Here is a 17038-nt window from a genome sequence, read left to right on the forward strand (position 1 = left end):
TCTGTCATTTTCAGTCTCTGCAGCCTTCAAACACTAAGTATATGCACACCACACACAGCTGTTAAGAAATATGCTTGCAACTTTATTCCCCCTAGTGGACAAAAAAGGTCCAACAGTTTAGGGAGCAAACACTAAATAAAATACAAAACAGGTTCTATAAATGGAAAATATGAAAATACGCTTGCCCTTGTGGCTATCAAAAACATGAAGTACCAGTATATACAGTGGAAATGATCCAAAACTACAGACGAGGAACACACAACACAAAGCTCTGAATTGGGTTGTCAGTCGCACTCATTCACTCCATCACATGCACACAACAATCACACATTCTCCCTCATCCTGAACACGCTTCTCTTGGTTAGCATTAAAGAAAAGCTAAAAAACTTTACCTGCTTCAGTCTAACTTGAATCGAACTGTAAAGACAATAACAAAGTTGTTAATCCACACTGATCAGGGATCAGGCTTGCATTTCTGTGTCTGATGGACACATGGTTTCCAGTCAGCGGTGGAGGGCTCTGCAAAGCGGCCTCCTTCAGCTGTCCTTGTCTAGTGTTGTGGTGGCCAGGGTCACTGTAGTGATGGGCTGCCCGATGCCGTGCATCTGCATGCGAGCCAGTTTCTTCTGCTCGCACTCGGTCACCAGGCTGTTGAGCTCGGCAGCACTGTAGCCGATCAGAGTCCTCAGGTCGCACACAAACTTGTAGACGAAGCGCTTGCCCTGCACCTTGCTTATCATGTCCCCGTCGTAGTAATACCTGAAGGAGAAAATGAAACTCAGAATCATGCCAAAATAAAAATACCACAGAGTATTGTGGAGTCAATGGTAATGTTTCCAAAATCCATCCATTCATTATCTATACACCGCTTAATCCTCATTAGGGTCGTGGAGGGCTGGAGTCTATCCCAGCTGACTTGAGGTGAAGTTAGGCGACACCTTGGACAGGTCACCAGTCTGTCGCAGGGCTACACTTAGAGACAAACAACCAAGCACGCTCACAGTCACACCTACGGACAATTTAGAATCACCAGTTAACCTCAGCATGTCTTTGGACTGTGGGAGGAAGACGGAGAACCCGTAGAAAACCCATGATGCACAGGGAGAACATGCAAACTCCATGCAGAAAGACCCCAGGAGCCCTAAACAGGACACAAACTGGAGATCTGCTGGCTGCGAGGCAACGGTGCTAACCACCTCTCCATCTTGCAGCCCCTTTCCAAAATCACATATTTAATACATGTTTTCATGAAAACTGCTGAAACAATCTCCGTCATTATCATCACCATTTTGGACTGGGCTTTAGACTTTTTATCAGACAAAAAATCTGTTGTAAACTCAGCGGTGTACTACAAAGCAAGTTGCCTGGCCCTGTTACTGCAAATGATACAAGAGATGAACACTGGTTAAAAAAAAAGTTAATTGAGTACGTTAAGATATATATTTTCCTGCTCAATGCTGGCAGTTTATTTCTAACAAGACATCTGCATGTGAGAGCTCTTTGACTTTAAACATCACGTATGGAAACATGACACTTCAGAAAGCATTTTGATCTGACACTATATGAAGGACACATGGAAATAGTCTTTGTGACACTGACAATCTCTTTGGGACACTTTGGGAGTGCAATAAGAAGCCAGTTTTAAAGTACCTATTTGAAAAACACTAAGAGAAGAAACCAACCTGAGGGCTCGACTGAGCTTCTCGTAGTTCATAGTCGGTTTGTTCTTGCGCAGGCCCCACTTTTGTGCCACGAGCTCAGGCTGGTTGAGTTTGAACTCTCCCTCTTCACCCACCCAGGATATACAGTCTCTTGCATCCTTGTCTGTCAGCAGCTCTAGCAGGAACTGCCACAACTGGATCTGACCGTTGTTACCTGGCACCAAGGAAATAGAGCAGTGACAAATCCTAAACTGTTGTAATAAACACTGCACCACTAATCTGCTGTCCGAGCAGCTTGAAGGGCTGTCTATTTCCACACCTAATTGGTGTGCAAATCAACATTACAGTGAAATTGTAAATTTAAAAATCCAGTGCACAAATCCCCTTCCTTGATGTTTTCGAGGTTTTCTGAATAATACATCTGAACACGTGAGCGGCTGAGAGTCTTTGTGTGTTCTGTGTACTACCTGTGCGGTTGCCAGGTGAGCTGCGTTCTTCTCCTGAAATACGAGGCATTCTGGGGCCACGGCTCTGCTTCAACACCTTTATAGCTGTGGATGAGCTCACTTGAGCCGGGATTATCTGCACGGCTGAAGAGACAGAAGCAAAAGTTAGAAATCAAACAGAGCATATTTTTGGACTATGGGAGGAAGCTGGAGAAAACCAGAGAAAACCCACGCATGCACAGGGAGAACATGCAAACTCCATGCAGAAAGATCCCAGGAAGGCCAGGACACAAACCAGGGATCTTCTAGCTGCAAGGCGAAGGTGCTAACCACCACGCCACTGTGCAGCCCAGAATAGAATAGAATGCTTTGTCATTATACACACACAATGTATAATGAAATTGTTGACAACTCTTGTGATGTGTAACAGCTATAATGTGTTCATTTCCCATATTGCACTTGGCTAAAACATGGTGGTGAACCTGGAGGTGTGGGCCTGCATGGATCTATATCTCTTTCCTGAGGGCAACAGTGAGAACAGGCCATGTCCTGGGTGTGAACTGTCATATATGATGCCTCTGGCCCTGTGCAGACATCTGGTGTTCTAGATGTCTGACAGAGAGGACAGCTGTGCTCCTATGATGCTCTGTATCAACTTCCTGACTCTTTCCAGAGCCTTTTTGTCAGCCTGAGAGCTGCTCCTGTACCACACTAAGATGTTGCTGGTGAGGATGCTTTCTACAGAACATCTGTAGGAGGACAACAGCAGTTCCTGGGATAGGTGACCTTCCTCAAAGATCTTAAAAAGTACAGACACTGCTGTGCCTTTTTCACAAGCTCATTGGTGTTAGTTGCTTAATTTTAGAATCAATCATTTTCTGTAAAATACATGGAGATTGTCCACTGTTTTGCAAGTAGAAATATTTCATGTGCTAGAAAAGGACAATGCCATAGCTATTTGTAGCTCTTGACTTCCATGTGGGTGAGTTTAGCATGTTGTGTCTCAGCAGACAAGAGAACCTCAGCAACTCATGACTGGCCAAATCCGGTTTATAGCTCTGACTGCCGTTTTCACAAAAACACTTACGTTGATCAATAGTGACAGTAGCATCCCCTCCAGACTGGTCTTGGCTGGCCAACACATCTGAAATAAACACAAAGAATAAGTTACATTCTGTATAAAGGTCATGTTTGACAAACAGGAAGCAACCTGGGGGATAATTTTTCCTTCTGTTGACTTCTAAAAGTGCAGTGATTCATCAGCAGTGTGCTCATACTGAAACCCACAACCCCTCCATGTGATTTACATTTGCGCAGCAGTTCCAAGTGACTCCAGAGAATCTCTCCATTGTGCACTTTCTGAAGGAACTCCTCTTGGTTGAAAGCGCAGAGCTCTTGACCTGGGATGTGAATGCTGCCTATTTCCATTTCATCAATGCTAAACTCCTTCATGACCCACACAGCCCAGTGGATCACCTGATCAGCTGACCACAGCATAGGGTCTGGAGAAAGAGAGGGAGAGCAGCCTCACTTACTGACAAGCACATTTATTTTTCACCATTTTAACTGTCAGTATTTAATGAAAATACTCCTCACCGTAAGGTATTCCCAGGCGGACCTGCTCTTTGCGGTAGCCTTCCAGTGCTGCAGCCCATCGTGTGACCTGCTCTGAGGTTTCATCAGACAGAGCAGATCGTTCTACAGCAATGAGCTGTCCCTCGTCTATCAGAGCTCCCTCCTCCCCTGCTGCATCTGGATCAATCACCACTTCTACCGTTTCTACTGGCTTCACAATTTCCAAAATGTTCAGCTTCTCCTCTCCTGGACAGAAAGAGAAAAAAACCACATGATTAGTAAGTAAGTAGTAAGTAGAATGTATTTATCTCGCACCTTTCCTTTTTAATACCTGGTTTGGCTATGATCTGCAGGCTGAGCTGCACCGTTCCATCTGTCTTCACTCCCTGATCGAAAAGGCTGTGATCAGGATGGAGCTAAAAAGAACACAACAGGTGAGATGAATTAGAAGTGATGGTACTTTGCAGTTTAAGCAATTACTATGAAACCCACATTTATCTACTCATACAAAGATCTTGACAGGATTTTCTTCTAAACTGTTACCTGAATGTCCTGCAAGCAGATCTCATATGCATCTAAAGGGATTTGAATGCGAGGCTCCAAAAGCTTCTTCAGATTGCCAATTGGTTCATTGATGTCGATGTCTTGTTGGATCAAATCTGATGCAGTGATGGTCTGCTCCTCCACACTGCATGTTGAAAAAGATGCAAGACAGAATTGCAGTTGTTGCTTATGCACGGGTCTGCAGTTTAAATGAAGGATTTATTCATGTGATCATCGTACTCACCCTTCCTCCAGGCATGCCTGTTTCTCCCGTTCATCAATCTCAATCTCAATCATGTCTTCTGGCTCACTTTTAGCCATTCTGTGTGTTCTGACAGCCAAGCTTTAGGAAAGTAGTGAAAGAGATGTTTTAATGTGACATATTAGACAAAAAATGTCAGGATCAACAGCACAGAAGAAAATAACAACTTAAATGTTACGGGTAATATCTTTGTTAGCACCCTAAACCATAATACACACAAAAAAATAATTTGTACAATATATTCCCAAAGGCAGAATTAAGTGCAATGGTGGTGATTGAAATGTTGTTTGTATTATTTTCTGACATTTCAGACCCAAACATTTAGAAAGAATACCCAATAATAAAACAGATAATCTGATAATTATTTCAACTGAAACTGTTAGTTGTGACCCTAAACTGCAGAGCTGCAGGGTCCTCCAAAGATATGGTTAAAGGAGACAGAAAATGATATTAATACTTATATTTGACGACAAAACATCAGAGTGAGACAGAAATAGGGTCTATTTATATAGGCAAAAGTATGTTAATAACAGACTGAATATATTCAAGGTAAGACAAGAACTTACAGAAAACTGTCACAAGACCCTAGAAACATGACATTTTTGCTTGGAAAAATATTTTTAAATTTTTCGGTTAAACATGTAATTAAGTAAAAGAGACAGCGGGAACGCTATTCTTTTTAATGTGGCCATAAAAATTAAATAAAGTTAAGAAAAAAATAGAGCTCAAAAGCATAATTTCACAACATTGACTTTTTGATTTATTATTCTACAAACAGAATGGTCAGTGGCACAAAAACATTGAAAACTTTACATAAAAATTGCTGTCACCAACAAACTGCAATAAGAAGAATATATTTAAACAGATTTCAAACTGTCCCAAGTATCCATGATGTAAACAGACAGAGCAGTGAGGGGTTTTCTACTATAAAGGCCTCTGAGCCTCGACTCCTCATTGGCCGTCTGGGACAGTTCACTGACTGCTAACGTTAGCCAACTCGAGGGCGAGGCTGTGGCGTCTAAAGGCCAACTGGTAGGCCATTAGTGACAGAAAACGGTGACTAAACATGGCTAAACGTCTGAAAAGCATGCTGTACAAGCACACAAAACTATTATTTACGCAGCAGGCTACACGTGTGGCTGCAGTGAAGCGGGCCTACAGTGGACCAAGTTAGCTAGAATATAGCAGCGCGGGGCGAGGCAGCCCATTACACAACCATCGATCCCCGCCTGCTAAACAACGCTGAAAATATCCTAAAAACGCCTTCCGCTTCGTAACTTTAACAAATCTCCGCCAAATCACACTTTAACCGAGCGTGTAGAAAACTTTTAAAACGGAAATAGAATAAACGGAAACAAAACAGCATAGGGCAAATGGAAAGGAGCCGGAAATCCTGGCTAAGGTTTACAGCGATGCAAGACTTCCGAGAGCAGCCCTGATCAATACGACGACTTTTAGTGCAAAACTAGCAGGGCAAAGCGGCAGCAATGTGGCCAAAAAACCCAAATAACACTCGTCTAAATGCAATCTACACCTATACGGAGAAGTACGGACTGACAAAATACAGTTTTATCGCCTCGGAATGGATACCCACCGTGTGTTTGTGGCTTGGACGGCGGTGGGCGACGCGGCAGCCTCTCTGCTCAACAGCTTTACTGTTAGCAACTCGGCTAACACTCCAGCGGTACAACAAGTAACGATATTTCTGTTTTCCAGCTAACAAGAAAACACCAGAAACAGCTTTCCGTGGCAGCCTAGTGTTTGTGGAAGCTGGCTAATGCCGTCAGTGTGGCTCGGAGGTGGGCGGCCTTTTCCCAGCAAGCTGACTAGGAGTAAACAACAGCTAGCTAGCTAGGTTAGCTGTGCTAGCAGAGCTACAAAATAGCGGGAAGAGTCCGAGCACGACGGACGGGCTGCTTTTACAGGACCACAAATGTAGCACGCTTTCCTTTAGTTTACATATTTATCTCCGAAATATCCGTACCTTTTAAAACTCAGGCCTTGGGAGATGTTGAAGTATGTCAAACTGCTGTAGATCAGCAGCCAAAATTCACACAGTCGAATCGTATCATGCAAGTTTTTTGGCCAACTACACTCTCAGTGAGGAGGGGCGGAGACTAACTGGCAAAACTGAAGTTACCTTAAAATGTGCGCAAATGTTCATTCACCAGATCGATAAAGTTGCCCCACACGTTTACCCATCATCCTGAAATGTCACGGTGGCCATCTGTTTAAATTTCAGCAACATATCCCCACATGTTCCACCAATTCATTAACATGCTTTGTGTCATCTTGCACTCTTTTAGGTTGTGCTTATTTTGAAATTGCTCATGTTTGCTTAAAAGTCTCGTGAATGAGTGAATATGAGGACGATCTGTATAACTGGGTCAACAGTTTGAAGTGACCCAGTTCAGATATTTGTCACTGTTTGGATGTTTTGCATATTTAATCAGAGTCCCAGGGGCAAGAATGAGCTGTGTGCTCATTTTAAGCCTCAGTTAGTTTTTCCTTTTAGCAATCTGCCTCATGTATCTCTATTTTACATAGGGGTTTGAAGCAGGGACAGCATCAAAAGTCAGTTTTAACTCTTATAATATGTTACAGAGTCCCTTTAGGCCTCGAAAGGGAATCAGTGGGGTCTTGTGTTTTGTGTCTGAATATGTCGGGTAACATCTGTGTGGTTGACTTTATTAATGCACAACATTATTATTATTACTATTATTGGTCACTTTGTTCTTGTAGACTTGCAATGAAGAAACAAGGCAACCGTTTGAAGTGATATTTGATTCAGTTTTCTTTGTATAGTTCCAATTCATAACATGACATCTGAAGGAACTTCATATAGTAAGGGATTCATTTTCTTTACTTACCAGTAAGTAAGTAAGACAGTTGGCAATGATGGAATGGAAAAAAACTCACCTTTATTGGCAAGAAACCTCTGGCAGAACAGGCTTTGCCCAGTTGGGCTGAGGGTAAAAGAAAACAGGCGAACACTTGGGAGGTCAGTGACCACTGATCAGAAATGTGCAGCTTCACAGCCAGAGATACCTGCACAGAATATCTGTTCAGTGACACATTCTTCACAAAGATAAGACATTTTATGTTAACCTCAAAGTTCCAAATTTCTCTTAATATACAGCTTTTCTGATGTCTCACCTTAGTGAATCATATGCAGATTTGTTCTGTTACATTTCTTTTTGATGTGCAAATAAACATCTGATGGACAAATAACTGTATGTTTTGTTATCATTTGCAATCATGTTTATAACTCTTGTATGAATTTGCTCATCACGTCTGATAAATAAATTCATATTGATAAAACCCAAAGTGGGCTAATTTGACAAAGGACATGACTTTGGTTTGTCTGGTTTTCATGTCTCCCAAAATGTTGTTCCCTGGGAATCAGTAGAATTTCTCAAATGTTTGGTAAAATAGTTTCTAAAACCACATGTTCAGAGTTTTAAAAAGAAAATAATAATGCATACTTGCTTGGACAGTACACCCTTCATCCAGTGAGAATAAATACTGTTTGAGAGATGGTGTTTATTTGAAGACATTTTTAGATCCTAAAATAGTTGCATTGTTGTCTGTTCACGTGAAGCAAAAGGCCTTTTTTCTCATATATACTACTGCAACAAATGAAGACTGTTTCTAGTCTATGTGCAATATGAAAGCAGCTCGTTTCGAATATCATGCTTGAAACATAAATGACCCATATTGTCCAATATTTCCAGTTTAAACGCCTCGCCTTCAAAATAAAGGTGAATGAAAACTGAGTTAGTCGACATGAAAGAAAAATGTGTAGATTAACTGAACAGTGAACATTTTAATTTGATAATGTCAATATTATACATTAGCGCACATTTTATGATTCTTATTAAAATAACATTAGGGCACCAAATGCCAATAGTTGTATTTGATATGCCATTTGTGTATGAATATAGCCCTGTACAGTGGGCCTGAAAGATTTGGGTAAAATATCTAAGTGCATTTTAAAAACAGATACTGTAATTTTTTTTAAATGTTCGGTTTAATATTTATTGTGTAGAAAACGTGATGGATTGACACGCAAATCACCATTATAATATGAATTGCTCTATATAAATAGTTTCAGACATGTATTCCTCATATTTTTAAATGGCCTATTTCCGAGATAGATAAAGCAATAATGATTTTAAAAAAATAAATAGATCTAATAGTAGCTTCTGTAAATAATCTCTGACACTAAAATAGGTGGGTCTCGGATCAGGGCTGGCTTCAAAGTAATGCACGTCCTGCAATCAAGTTAAATAAATTAATATTGATTTAAAAATAGAATGACCATGGGTGACACATGGAATAATTTATATCTTGCAGATACAAATTATATCTTGCAGTTTGCTATTTTTGATTTTAAATCGATTAATTCACAATCATTTTTGGCCAATTTTGTGTACACATACAAGGAATATGTTCTATTACCTTTCTTCTACAGCAGAGGCATAATGGAGGAATAGCGCACTCCTGAAATTTCATTGGCCTCCCCTGTGGCCACCCCAGATCTAACAGGTAATGCTTGATGTCCACCTTTCAGTAAATGCATCTACAGTGCAAGTGAAAATCAGTATTAATGACTGCGACGGCTATAAGATAAGATAAACTTTACTGATGGCACACGGGAAATTTAACACGTATACATTAGCTATGGGTTTGGTAGTAGCCGGTTGACTGTGCGGTTCATACATGATGTCACACAGAAGGATATAGACACAGTTTGTTGGCTCCAGTTGTTTTCAGGAGTCTTTCCTCTGAGTTTATGAAATACCAAATTCATTTGAGTTTTTCTAAAGCCACAGAGACACATGCATTTATGCACACAACAAAACAACACGCGTGTAACTTCATTAATTACTTGTAATTATAACTAATCTCCAACATGGATAAAGGATGCATCAGGATATAACGCTGTTTATCTTCACTTTTTTTTTGTAAATAAACCATAGGTGATGAGCAATATTAACTGTAAAAAAGGAAGATAAGTATTACAGTGTGTGATTTCTTATCTCTTATGTTGACATAGTTTTCAACCAGCATCTCTGGTATCAAAGCATAATAGAATTCCTGAATTTCAGTTATGGCTTTGGGTTTTGGTGTGCTCAACGTTTTCAGTGGAGCCATCTTTCCACTTCTGTGAAAAATCTGTATAAGTGTCCTTGGCAGGTTTTGTGCAAAAAAAAAAACATTTTCAGCAAATATTTGAGGAGCTTTTATTGTGAAGGAGGTGAGTGCCGTCGTTGATGCTGCTGTCGGTCGAACAGTCGAGCTAAGATGGCAGAGTACCTGGCATCCATTTTTGGAACAGAGAAAGATAAGTAAGTACTTTTCGTTAACTTAGTTCATAGTTAAGCAGCTTTCGCACGTTTCTTTGAAAGCTAGCGTTGACTAGCAGCACCATATACCGCGGTGTTTACAGTATTTAGCTGGTAGCATTGCACGGGCTTTAGCCGCTAGCGTTAGCATGCTAGCTAAAATACCGCGCCGCGGCGGCTAAGTCAACGTTAGCTCCTGTAACACCGGGGCGCCCAACTGAGCTGGGATGGATATAAGAAAACAGTCACCTGTATTTATGTTTTCTGAATTAAAATATCACGCCTTTAGTAATTGAACTTGCGTATAAGCGCTAACACCTGCCTTTGAGCTAGCTGTAGCAAACGCTTTACTTGCGGAAACCCACATGTCTTTGTTTCAATGGGAAACACACGGAAAGACCTCTAGCAGGCATCCGCTTCATTCCTTTAATAAGCAGGTAGATTGGCCTTTAGTCGTATCATTTGGGAAACTAAACCCAGTGTTGAGAGCTGCTCCACATACTTTCTTGCTTAATAGTATTTTTTTCCTTCCTCTGTTTGTCGTAATCTGTCTTACTGGGTTAACTGTGGAGCTGCGACATTTGACCAGAGAACCCAGACACCAAACAAATGCTTTTTTTGATTAATGTAATCTTAAAATAAAGTGTAATCCAAGAGGTTTAAGGTTTATATAAATCAGGAAAATTACAATCTAAGCTTAAGTAACCCCAATCACAAATTTGCGGATATGTTACCCTAAGTATAAGTTTACATTATCCCATCCAAGTGAAATAACATTTACAGTTGACAAGTTTAGTTAAATCAGATCCATATGTAATCTGATAAGATGATGGATGTACATAGAGGTAACTGGCTTAAACAATATTTGCACATTTCTTGATGTCCTTGGATTAATAGTTTACCTTGTTGGAAAGATTATCCATTGATCTACGTACAGGAAATTGAGGTTTTATGATTGAGTAATAGTTCTAATATTTAATAAAATGCTCCGTATTTATCAAGAAGTGTACATCAAAATAGGAAACCATGTAAGCAGGGATGTTGTTCACCCTTCAAAGTTGACACCCTGAAGTACCAAGTCTCCAAACTCCAATTCAATTACAGTGGAGCCCACTGTTTGTTATAATTATTGTTGAAAGAGATTTTGTCTATCTGGCAAATAATTGGCATGAGATATGGGATTTCAAGTCACATACATTCCCCAAGCATCAAGGCTCTTGGTGTTTTCCAAAGTCCTGAGCATTTTTACGTTTGTTTCCTCTCATCTTAATTGTTGTCTCTTTTTTTCAGGGTCAACTGCTCTTTTTATTTTAAAATCGGTGCCTGCCGACATGGCGACCGCTGCTCCAGATTACACAATAAGCCAACATTTAGCCAGGTAAGCTCACTGTCCTATGATTGCAATTGTAGATATCATTAATAACTTTGTATTTGACACCTGCTTTACAAAGTTATCACTGAGCATTCTGGTAAAGTATATAGACGAAACATGTCCTCAGTATAGATTTTAATCTCTGGACCCATGGCTTTATGAAGACTTGGAAATTGCTAATATGCTGACAATACATCCAGTTTGAACTGTTTACCTGTCCTTGCTATATTATGTATTATAGACCAGTGAAATGAACATTATTTAACCCTTGGATGCATAAGTGGGTCAAAAATGACCTGGTGAAGTTGTTTTCTTACTAGTTTTTATCATTTCATTTTCCAGCTATTCCTCAAAAAACATGTTTTTGATATCATTCCATTAAAATTTTTAAGTTGCCTTTTATACTTTTAAATAAACTGCAATATTTGTATTACTACCCCGAGCTCTTTATCACTGAAAATATCATACAAGAGGTGATGCACAAACTTGGAGGGACGGAGAGCAGCAACAGTTGGAGGAAAAGAGTGGAAAAATGTCAACAAAATGGATGTTGACATTCTTCTATTGCTGTTTTGTGTAATATTCTTCTTTTTCAATTATCAAAATGTTCAAAATCTGTTGTAAAGTCAAAAGTAAACATATTTCAAGCATGAAATCATTCTTTCATGGACAAAAATATAATACAAACAATAATACGAATTGTTATTCTTAACCAAAATGATAAAAATGTTATAAAAACACATTGATTCTTATACAGATCATTTTTGACCCACTTACAGAAAAGTGTAGGGTCCAATCATTCGTACATCTAAGGGTTAAATTTATTTTTAATCCATGTTTCGTCATGTCTTTGCACTTGCTTCAGTTAATATGTGAGGCTAATTAAACTGAGGTACTGTTTGATTTCCAGTACCTGCAGTTTTTATTCAAATCCTTTCTTCCTTCAACAGAAGCAGTCAGCATTCAGTGTAGAACTGTTATATCATAAGTGAGAAAGAGAGCAAGTTTGCACAAGCATTTAGAGTCATCTTTTGGTGTTGACAAAAATCACTGAAAATCCTTTGCTTGATTTGTGTTTTAATGATGCACCAGCATGCAGACAGAATGAATCTGAGCTAATAAACTGCACACAATGTTGTGGGGGTGTGATTAATTTATGCCTTTGATTAATGGCTTGTGAACAAACAGCATGCAGATTAATAAGTAATATCTGTAGGTGAGTTTCTCAAACGGGACAAATTGACAAAATTGAATCCCAAAGGCAGTAACAACACAGTCGTGATTAAATTAGAAGGTTGCTCCTCGACAAAACTATATTGTCAGTAATTAAGTAATTATTACAATAGTTTTTTGATCCTTCAGCAGGGAATAGCAAATGGTTTCAGTGTCTCTGATTGGTTTTGTAGTTAAATGGTTTGCTACAATCAAAGTCAGCTGCATTTTACCATACTTTCCTATGGATGTATTTTGGTTTTGTTGCTGCTAATCAGAACTGCTTAATCAAAAATGACATTTTTGTGTTTCAGACTATTGCCCTCCTGAACATTTACCGGAACCCGCAGAACAATGCCCAGTCTGCTGACGGTCTGACCTGTGAGTGATAAAGCAATGATGGCGATCTGTGATAGAGAAATGTCATTTTCTCTGATCACACTTTTGCCGTTTGTTCTCTGTCTACATCAGCCCTGCTGTAAATTGGCAGCAGTTGAATATCAAGATTGCTCATCAGTGTGAAACCGCTCAGGCGTCTCGTAATGTTGGCTTGAAGATTTTGTGATTTAGAGCTATCTATCTATCTATCTGTCTGTCTGTCTGTCTATCTATCTATGGATCGAAAACATTGTAGGTATCACACAGGCATTATGGTACAGCCAAACTGAATGTGATTAGATTACAGGTACCGAAGAGCTGCCAACCAAAATAACTGTAACTTAGAAGGAGCCACATCTGACTCAGTCTCTCCAGTAAATATCATTTGAGTTGACAATTAAATTACTGCCAGTTTGTTTGTTTGTGTGACACTGATGTTTTTTTTTTCCAGAAATTACCGGTTATATCACGTTTTGTTAATCATTCTCTCTCATAACCACTAGGTGCCATCAGTGACATGGAGATGCAGGAGCACTATGATGAGTTCTTTGAGGTAACTTATGTCCTTCTTCTGCCCTTCTGAACATTGTCTAATGTAGTACAGCTCGACACTTACACCGTGACCACAACACTTTTCCACCGGTACATTTTTAAGAAAACAAACTTAGGCTTCCTGCGATAAATTCAGTTACAACAGCACATGATAGTTGGAAAAATGAATACATTGTTTTACATACACTTACAATAAGGATAAGTATTAATGATTCAGTCTTTATGTCGCACCTGTTGTAATGAACACACAACAAAATGCTTTATTTTCTCCACCATCTTCACAGGAGGTCTTCACAGAGATGGAAGAAAAGTATGGAGAAGTGGAGGAAATGAACGTATGTGACAACCTTGGGGACCACCTAGTAGGAAATGTCTATGTGAAGGTGAATGTTCGGTCTAAAAATAGCATTTGTCACTTTTATTGTCATGCCATTGTTTTTAGATTTGAATTCAGAGCCAAGATGTTTCTGTTCAACTAAACGTCGTCTGTCTCGACTGTCTCTCGTAGTTCCGTTACGAAGAGGATGCTGAGAAGGCCGTGATAGACCTGAATAACCGGTGGTTTAATGGACAGCCCATCCATGCTGAGCTCTCTCCTGTCACAGACTTTAGAGAAGCCTGCTGTCGCCAGTATGAGATGGGGTGAGTGCTGTGACAGAATAGAACTGTTCGTCCTGTCTTTCATGTAATGCAATTTGATGTTTCGTTAAAAAATGACATTTCTGTGGTGGTAGTGAAGACAGTTTTTTTTTCTGATATATAATCTTATTTTGTATTACTTGCACAGTATTTTTTTTTGTATCCCCTTTGAACGTACTTCATAGAAAAGCACAAAAAGACCATTGAACCTATCCCAGAAAATAGCAGTTTAAACTCTGGTTCAAATAAGTTTTATGGGTCAATATATAATTGCGGGACTTTCTGTATCATAGTTGACATTTTTGCTGTTTTCAGGCCTAAATTCAACATGGCCGCCTATAACCAAACACCACATGGCATTTTTACAGAAAGATTCTTCTAAATATTATATATACAGTTGAGTAAAATTGAAATGTAAAGTTATTTACAAAGATATTGTAGTAAACCTGTTGACACTTGACTCACACACTACGTTATATGAAATAAGTCAGAAAGTCTTGGAGTCTTGCCAGTCTTTTCTTCAGGAGGAAATGACATCATGTGGAGCAGGTCATGTGATCTGGAATTAACACACTTCCTGGAGAGGTGTTTTTGTAATGGGGAACTTAGTGGAAAGTGATTTCTCAAACACAGATACAATTAGTTATTTTTCATACAAAATTTGATATATTGCCAAAAAAGAAATATCTGTCATGATTATCTCAGCTTAATAAAAAGAACACAATCAAAACAATTTTTGAATAAGCTCATGTTATTATTGTTTAGCTAAGTAGAAGGTGGTTGTTATTAAATTGGGACGATTATTTAGTTGACATTTTAGTGTTATCCAGTAATTTTTCATTAATAAGTGATTGTTTCCATGATAAATAATTATGAAATTTGTAAAGGCAAGATCATAATGAACATAAAAATGTTTGCAAGATATATCCCATAGACTTCAAAAGTCCCTCAATTATATATTGACCCTTATCATCTCTTTAGTGATTTACAGAGTTTACCCAAAAGCTTTTTATTCTATGTCACTGGCATTGGCAGTTCCCTCTTCTTAAGCTTTACTGTTGTAGCTCTTCAGTGAAACTAGAGTTTGCTCCTGACAGTATTACATTTCAGATGTGAATTTTCTTCCATGCTGCCCTATTTTTGTGACTTATTTGAGCTGCTATCTCCACAGGGAGTGCACTCGTGGTGGCTTCTGCAACTTCATGCATCTGAAACCCATTTCACGTGAGCTGAGGAGAGAGCTCTACGGGCGTCGTAGGAAGAGGTACAAACAACGCCTTCAGGAACTTGGATACACCTAAATGTGTAGTTGTTTTGTAATAATTCATAACTCCTTCCTCCCGTCCACAGCCGCCACAGGTCTCGGTCTCGGTCGAGAGAGAGGCGATCTCGCTCGAGGGACAGAGGACGAGGAGGCGGCCGCGACCACGAGAGACGTCGCTCCAGAGACAGAGAGCGTTCAGGACGATTCTGAACCACAAGCCATGACTACTTTACCCTTCCTCCCTGTATCCACGACCATCTTTTTTTTTTTAAGTTCGTACCATCCAAGATCTGTTCTAGGACTAACTGAAAGGTACCCAGTTCTGACGCTGTGACAGCTTGTTTTTTCTTGATTTGTGGAAATGACTTTCACCTCATTAAATTTAAACTTTTTACTTAACAAGACTGATTTTGTGTATCTTTATTGTTTTTTACTTTTCATCTAAAAAAATCTACACACACTGACTGGTTATTCCTGTTATACCAAACACATACTTAGTTATTCAGTTCTTTTCAGAGCACAGATGAGATCCAGAGTAATTTCTGTCAACACTTTCAGAAAGAACATACACAAAACTACTGTAATTGTTCAGCTACATCAAACAACGTGGATTGTGTGCAGCCAGCCTTTACCTTCTTTAATACATTCCCTGAAGGGACAGAACTTGTGTTACTTTTGCGTCTAAATAAATCAAATCGTGATGCAACACTTTACATCTCGTAGCGTTGAAATGAGGAATTTCTGCTCTGATTAAATACAGATAATAAATAATATAAGAGCTGAAAAACAGATAAATATGCATCATTATAAACAAATATGTGCTACGTTATCCTGTAATAACTAATATGGTAAACTTACAGAAAAATATGAAGGATCGATCATCTTAACAGCATGTGTGATGGCGTGAAGCAGATTCAGTCATAATAAAATCACTTCAAATGTGATAAACGTGATATTGATAAAATATTTTTTTCTTTCAGATTGTTCTTGTTGTGTTTGGAAACTGTGTTACTGTGTTAGTCAGGAGTGACTTTGTTTTGCAGCTTTATAAAGCAGCTCTTCTGGATTTATAATGCTGTAATTATCAGTGTTTGTGCCAAAACTGCTATGATGACATCTAACAGGGACTTTTGACGCAGTTCTCTTATCAATTTCTGTCCATTTTAAGGTTAGAATTTTATGAATGTGTTCTTACTTCAATCTATGAACACCTCTGCTTGTAATAAAAATGGTCAGATTGTATAGACGTCTATGAGAACATGATCATTTGTAAACATTTTCCTAATGAGTTTATGGTCTCAATTGCTAATTTCAAGACTTTCTACATGCTGAATGGTGTTCATTTTGTAAATCATGGTCCAATTTAGAGAAAAATGGAGGCATGATGTGTTTTCGGACGGGGTTACCTTTGGATCAACACGATTATACTGTATGAGAGTCTCCGTCAGTCAGGTCCAGGGCTCGCTTGCTACATCTGGTTTCAAAGGAGCAAACTGGCAGTGGTTATTTCAAAGCTTCAGCTTCAAAACAGTAGTCCCAAAACCAGTGAGTGGGCATCCATATGGCTACATCCATTTTTTATATTTAGGCTACACCTTTGAGTCTGCTAAGGTTTTGCTGTGTGGTGAACTAATCCTCTCTGCACCGAACATTTTGCTCCCTTTAAAGTTTAACCCTCCTGTTGTCCTCATTTACGGGCACCAAAAAATATTGTTTCCTTGTCTGAAAAAAATCAAAAAATTCAGCAAAAAAATTCACAAATTTCTGAAAATTTGCAAAACCTTCA

The 17038-nt window shown here is 39.1% G+C and overlaps 2 protein-coding genes across 4 annotated transcripts; one reads left to right on the forward strand and one right to left on the reverse strand.

Moving 5' to 3' along the window:
- Window positions 1–61: 61 nt before the first annotated feature.
- On the reverse strand, window positions 62–6621 carry gabpa (GA binding protein transcription factor subunit alpha). 3 transcript variants are annotated; one of them, XM_023269584.3, is made up of 10 exons: window positions 6472–6621; window positions 4470–4568; window positions 4226–4370; window positions 4014–4098; window positions 3704–3928; window positions 3415–3609; window positions 3195–3251; window positions 2129–2251; window positions 1683–1875; window positions 62–759 (listed from the first exon to the last, which is right to left on the reverse strand). In XM_023269584.3, the coding sequence occupies exons 2-10, from the start codon at window positions 4544–4546 to the stop codon at window positions 537–539; spliced, it is 1323 nt and encodes a 440-aa protein (XP_023125352.1). In that variant the 5' UTR covers window positions 4547–4568; window positions 6472–6621; the 3' UTR covers window positions 62–536. The 3 variants fall into 3 exon arrangements, with proteins under 3 accessions (XP_023125352.1, XP_023125353.1, XP_054871123.1); XM_023269585.3 differs by having other exon boundaries at window positions 6082–6559; XM_055015148.1 differs by lacking the exon at window positions 6472–6621 and adding an exon at window positions 5054–5847.
- A 3076-nt stretch (window positions 6622–9697) lies between these two features.
- On the forward strand, window positions 9698–15654 carry u2af1 (U2 small nuclear RNA auxiliary factor 1). Its single transcript, XM_023269572.3, has 8 exons — window positions 9698–9838; window positions 11126–11213; window positions 12734–12800; window positions 13301–13350; window positions 13634–13732; window positions 13858–13991; window positions 15160–15252; window positions 15339–15654. The coding sequence occupies exons 1-8, from the start codon at window positions 9795–9797 to the stop codon at window positions 15460–15462; spliced, it is 699 nt and encodes a 232-aa protein (XP_023125340.1). The 5' UTR covers window positions 9698–9794; the 3' UTR covers window positions 15463–15654.
- The last annotated feature ends 1384 nt before the right edge of the window (window positions 15655–17038 follow it).

Source organism: Amphiprion ocellaris, chromosome 11 (genome assembly GCF_022539595.1).
Source record: "Amphiprion ocellaris isolate individual 3 ecotype Okinawa chromosome 11, ASM2253959v1, whole genome shotgun sequence".
NCBI classification, from domain to species: domain Eukaryota; kingdom Metazoa; phylum Chordata; class Actinopteri; family Pomacentridae; genus Amphiprion; species Amphiprion ocellaris.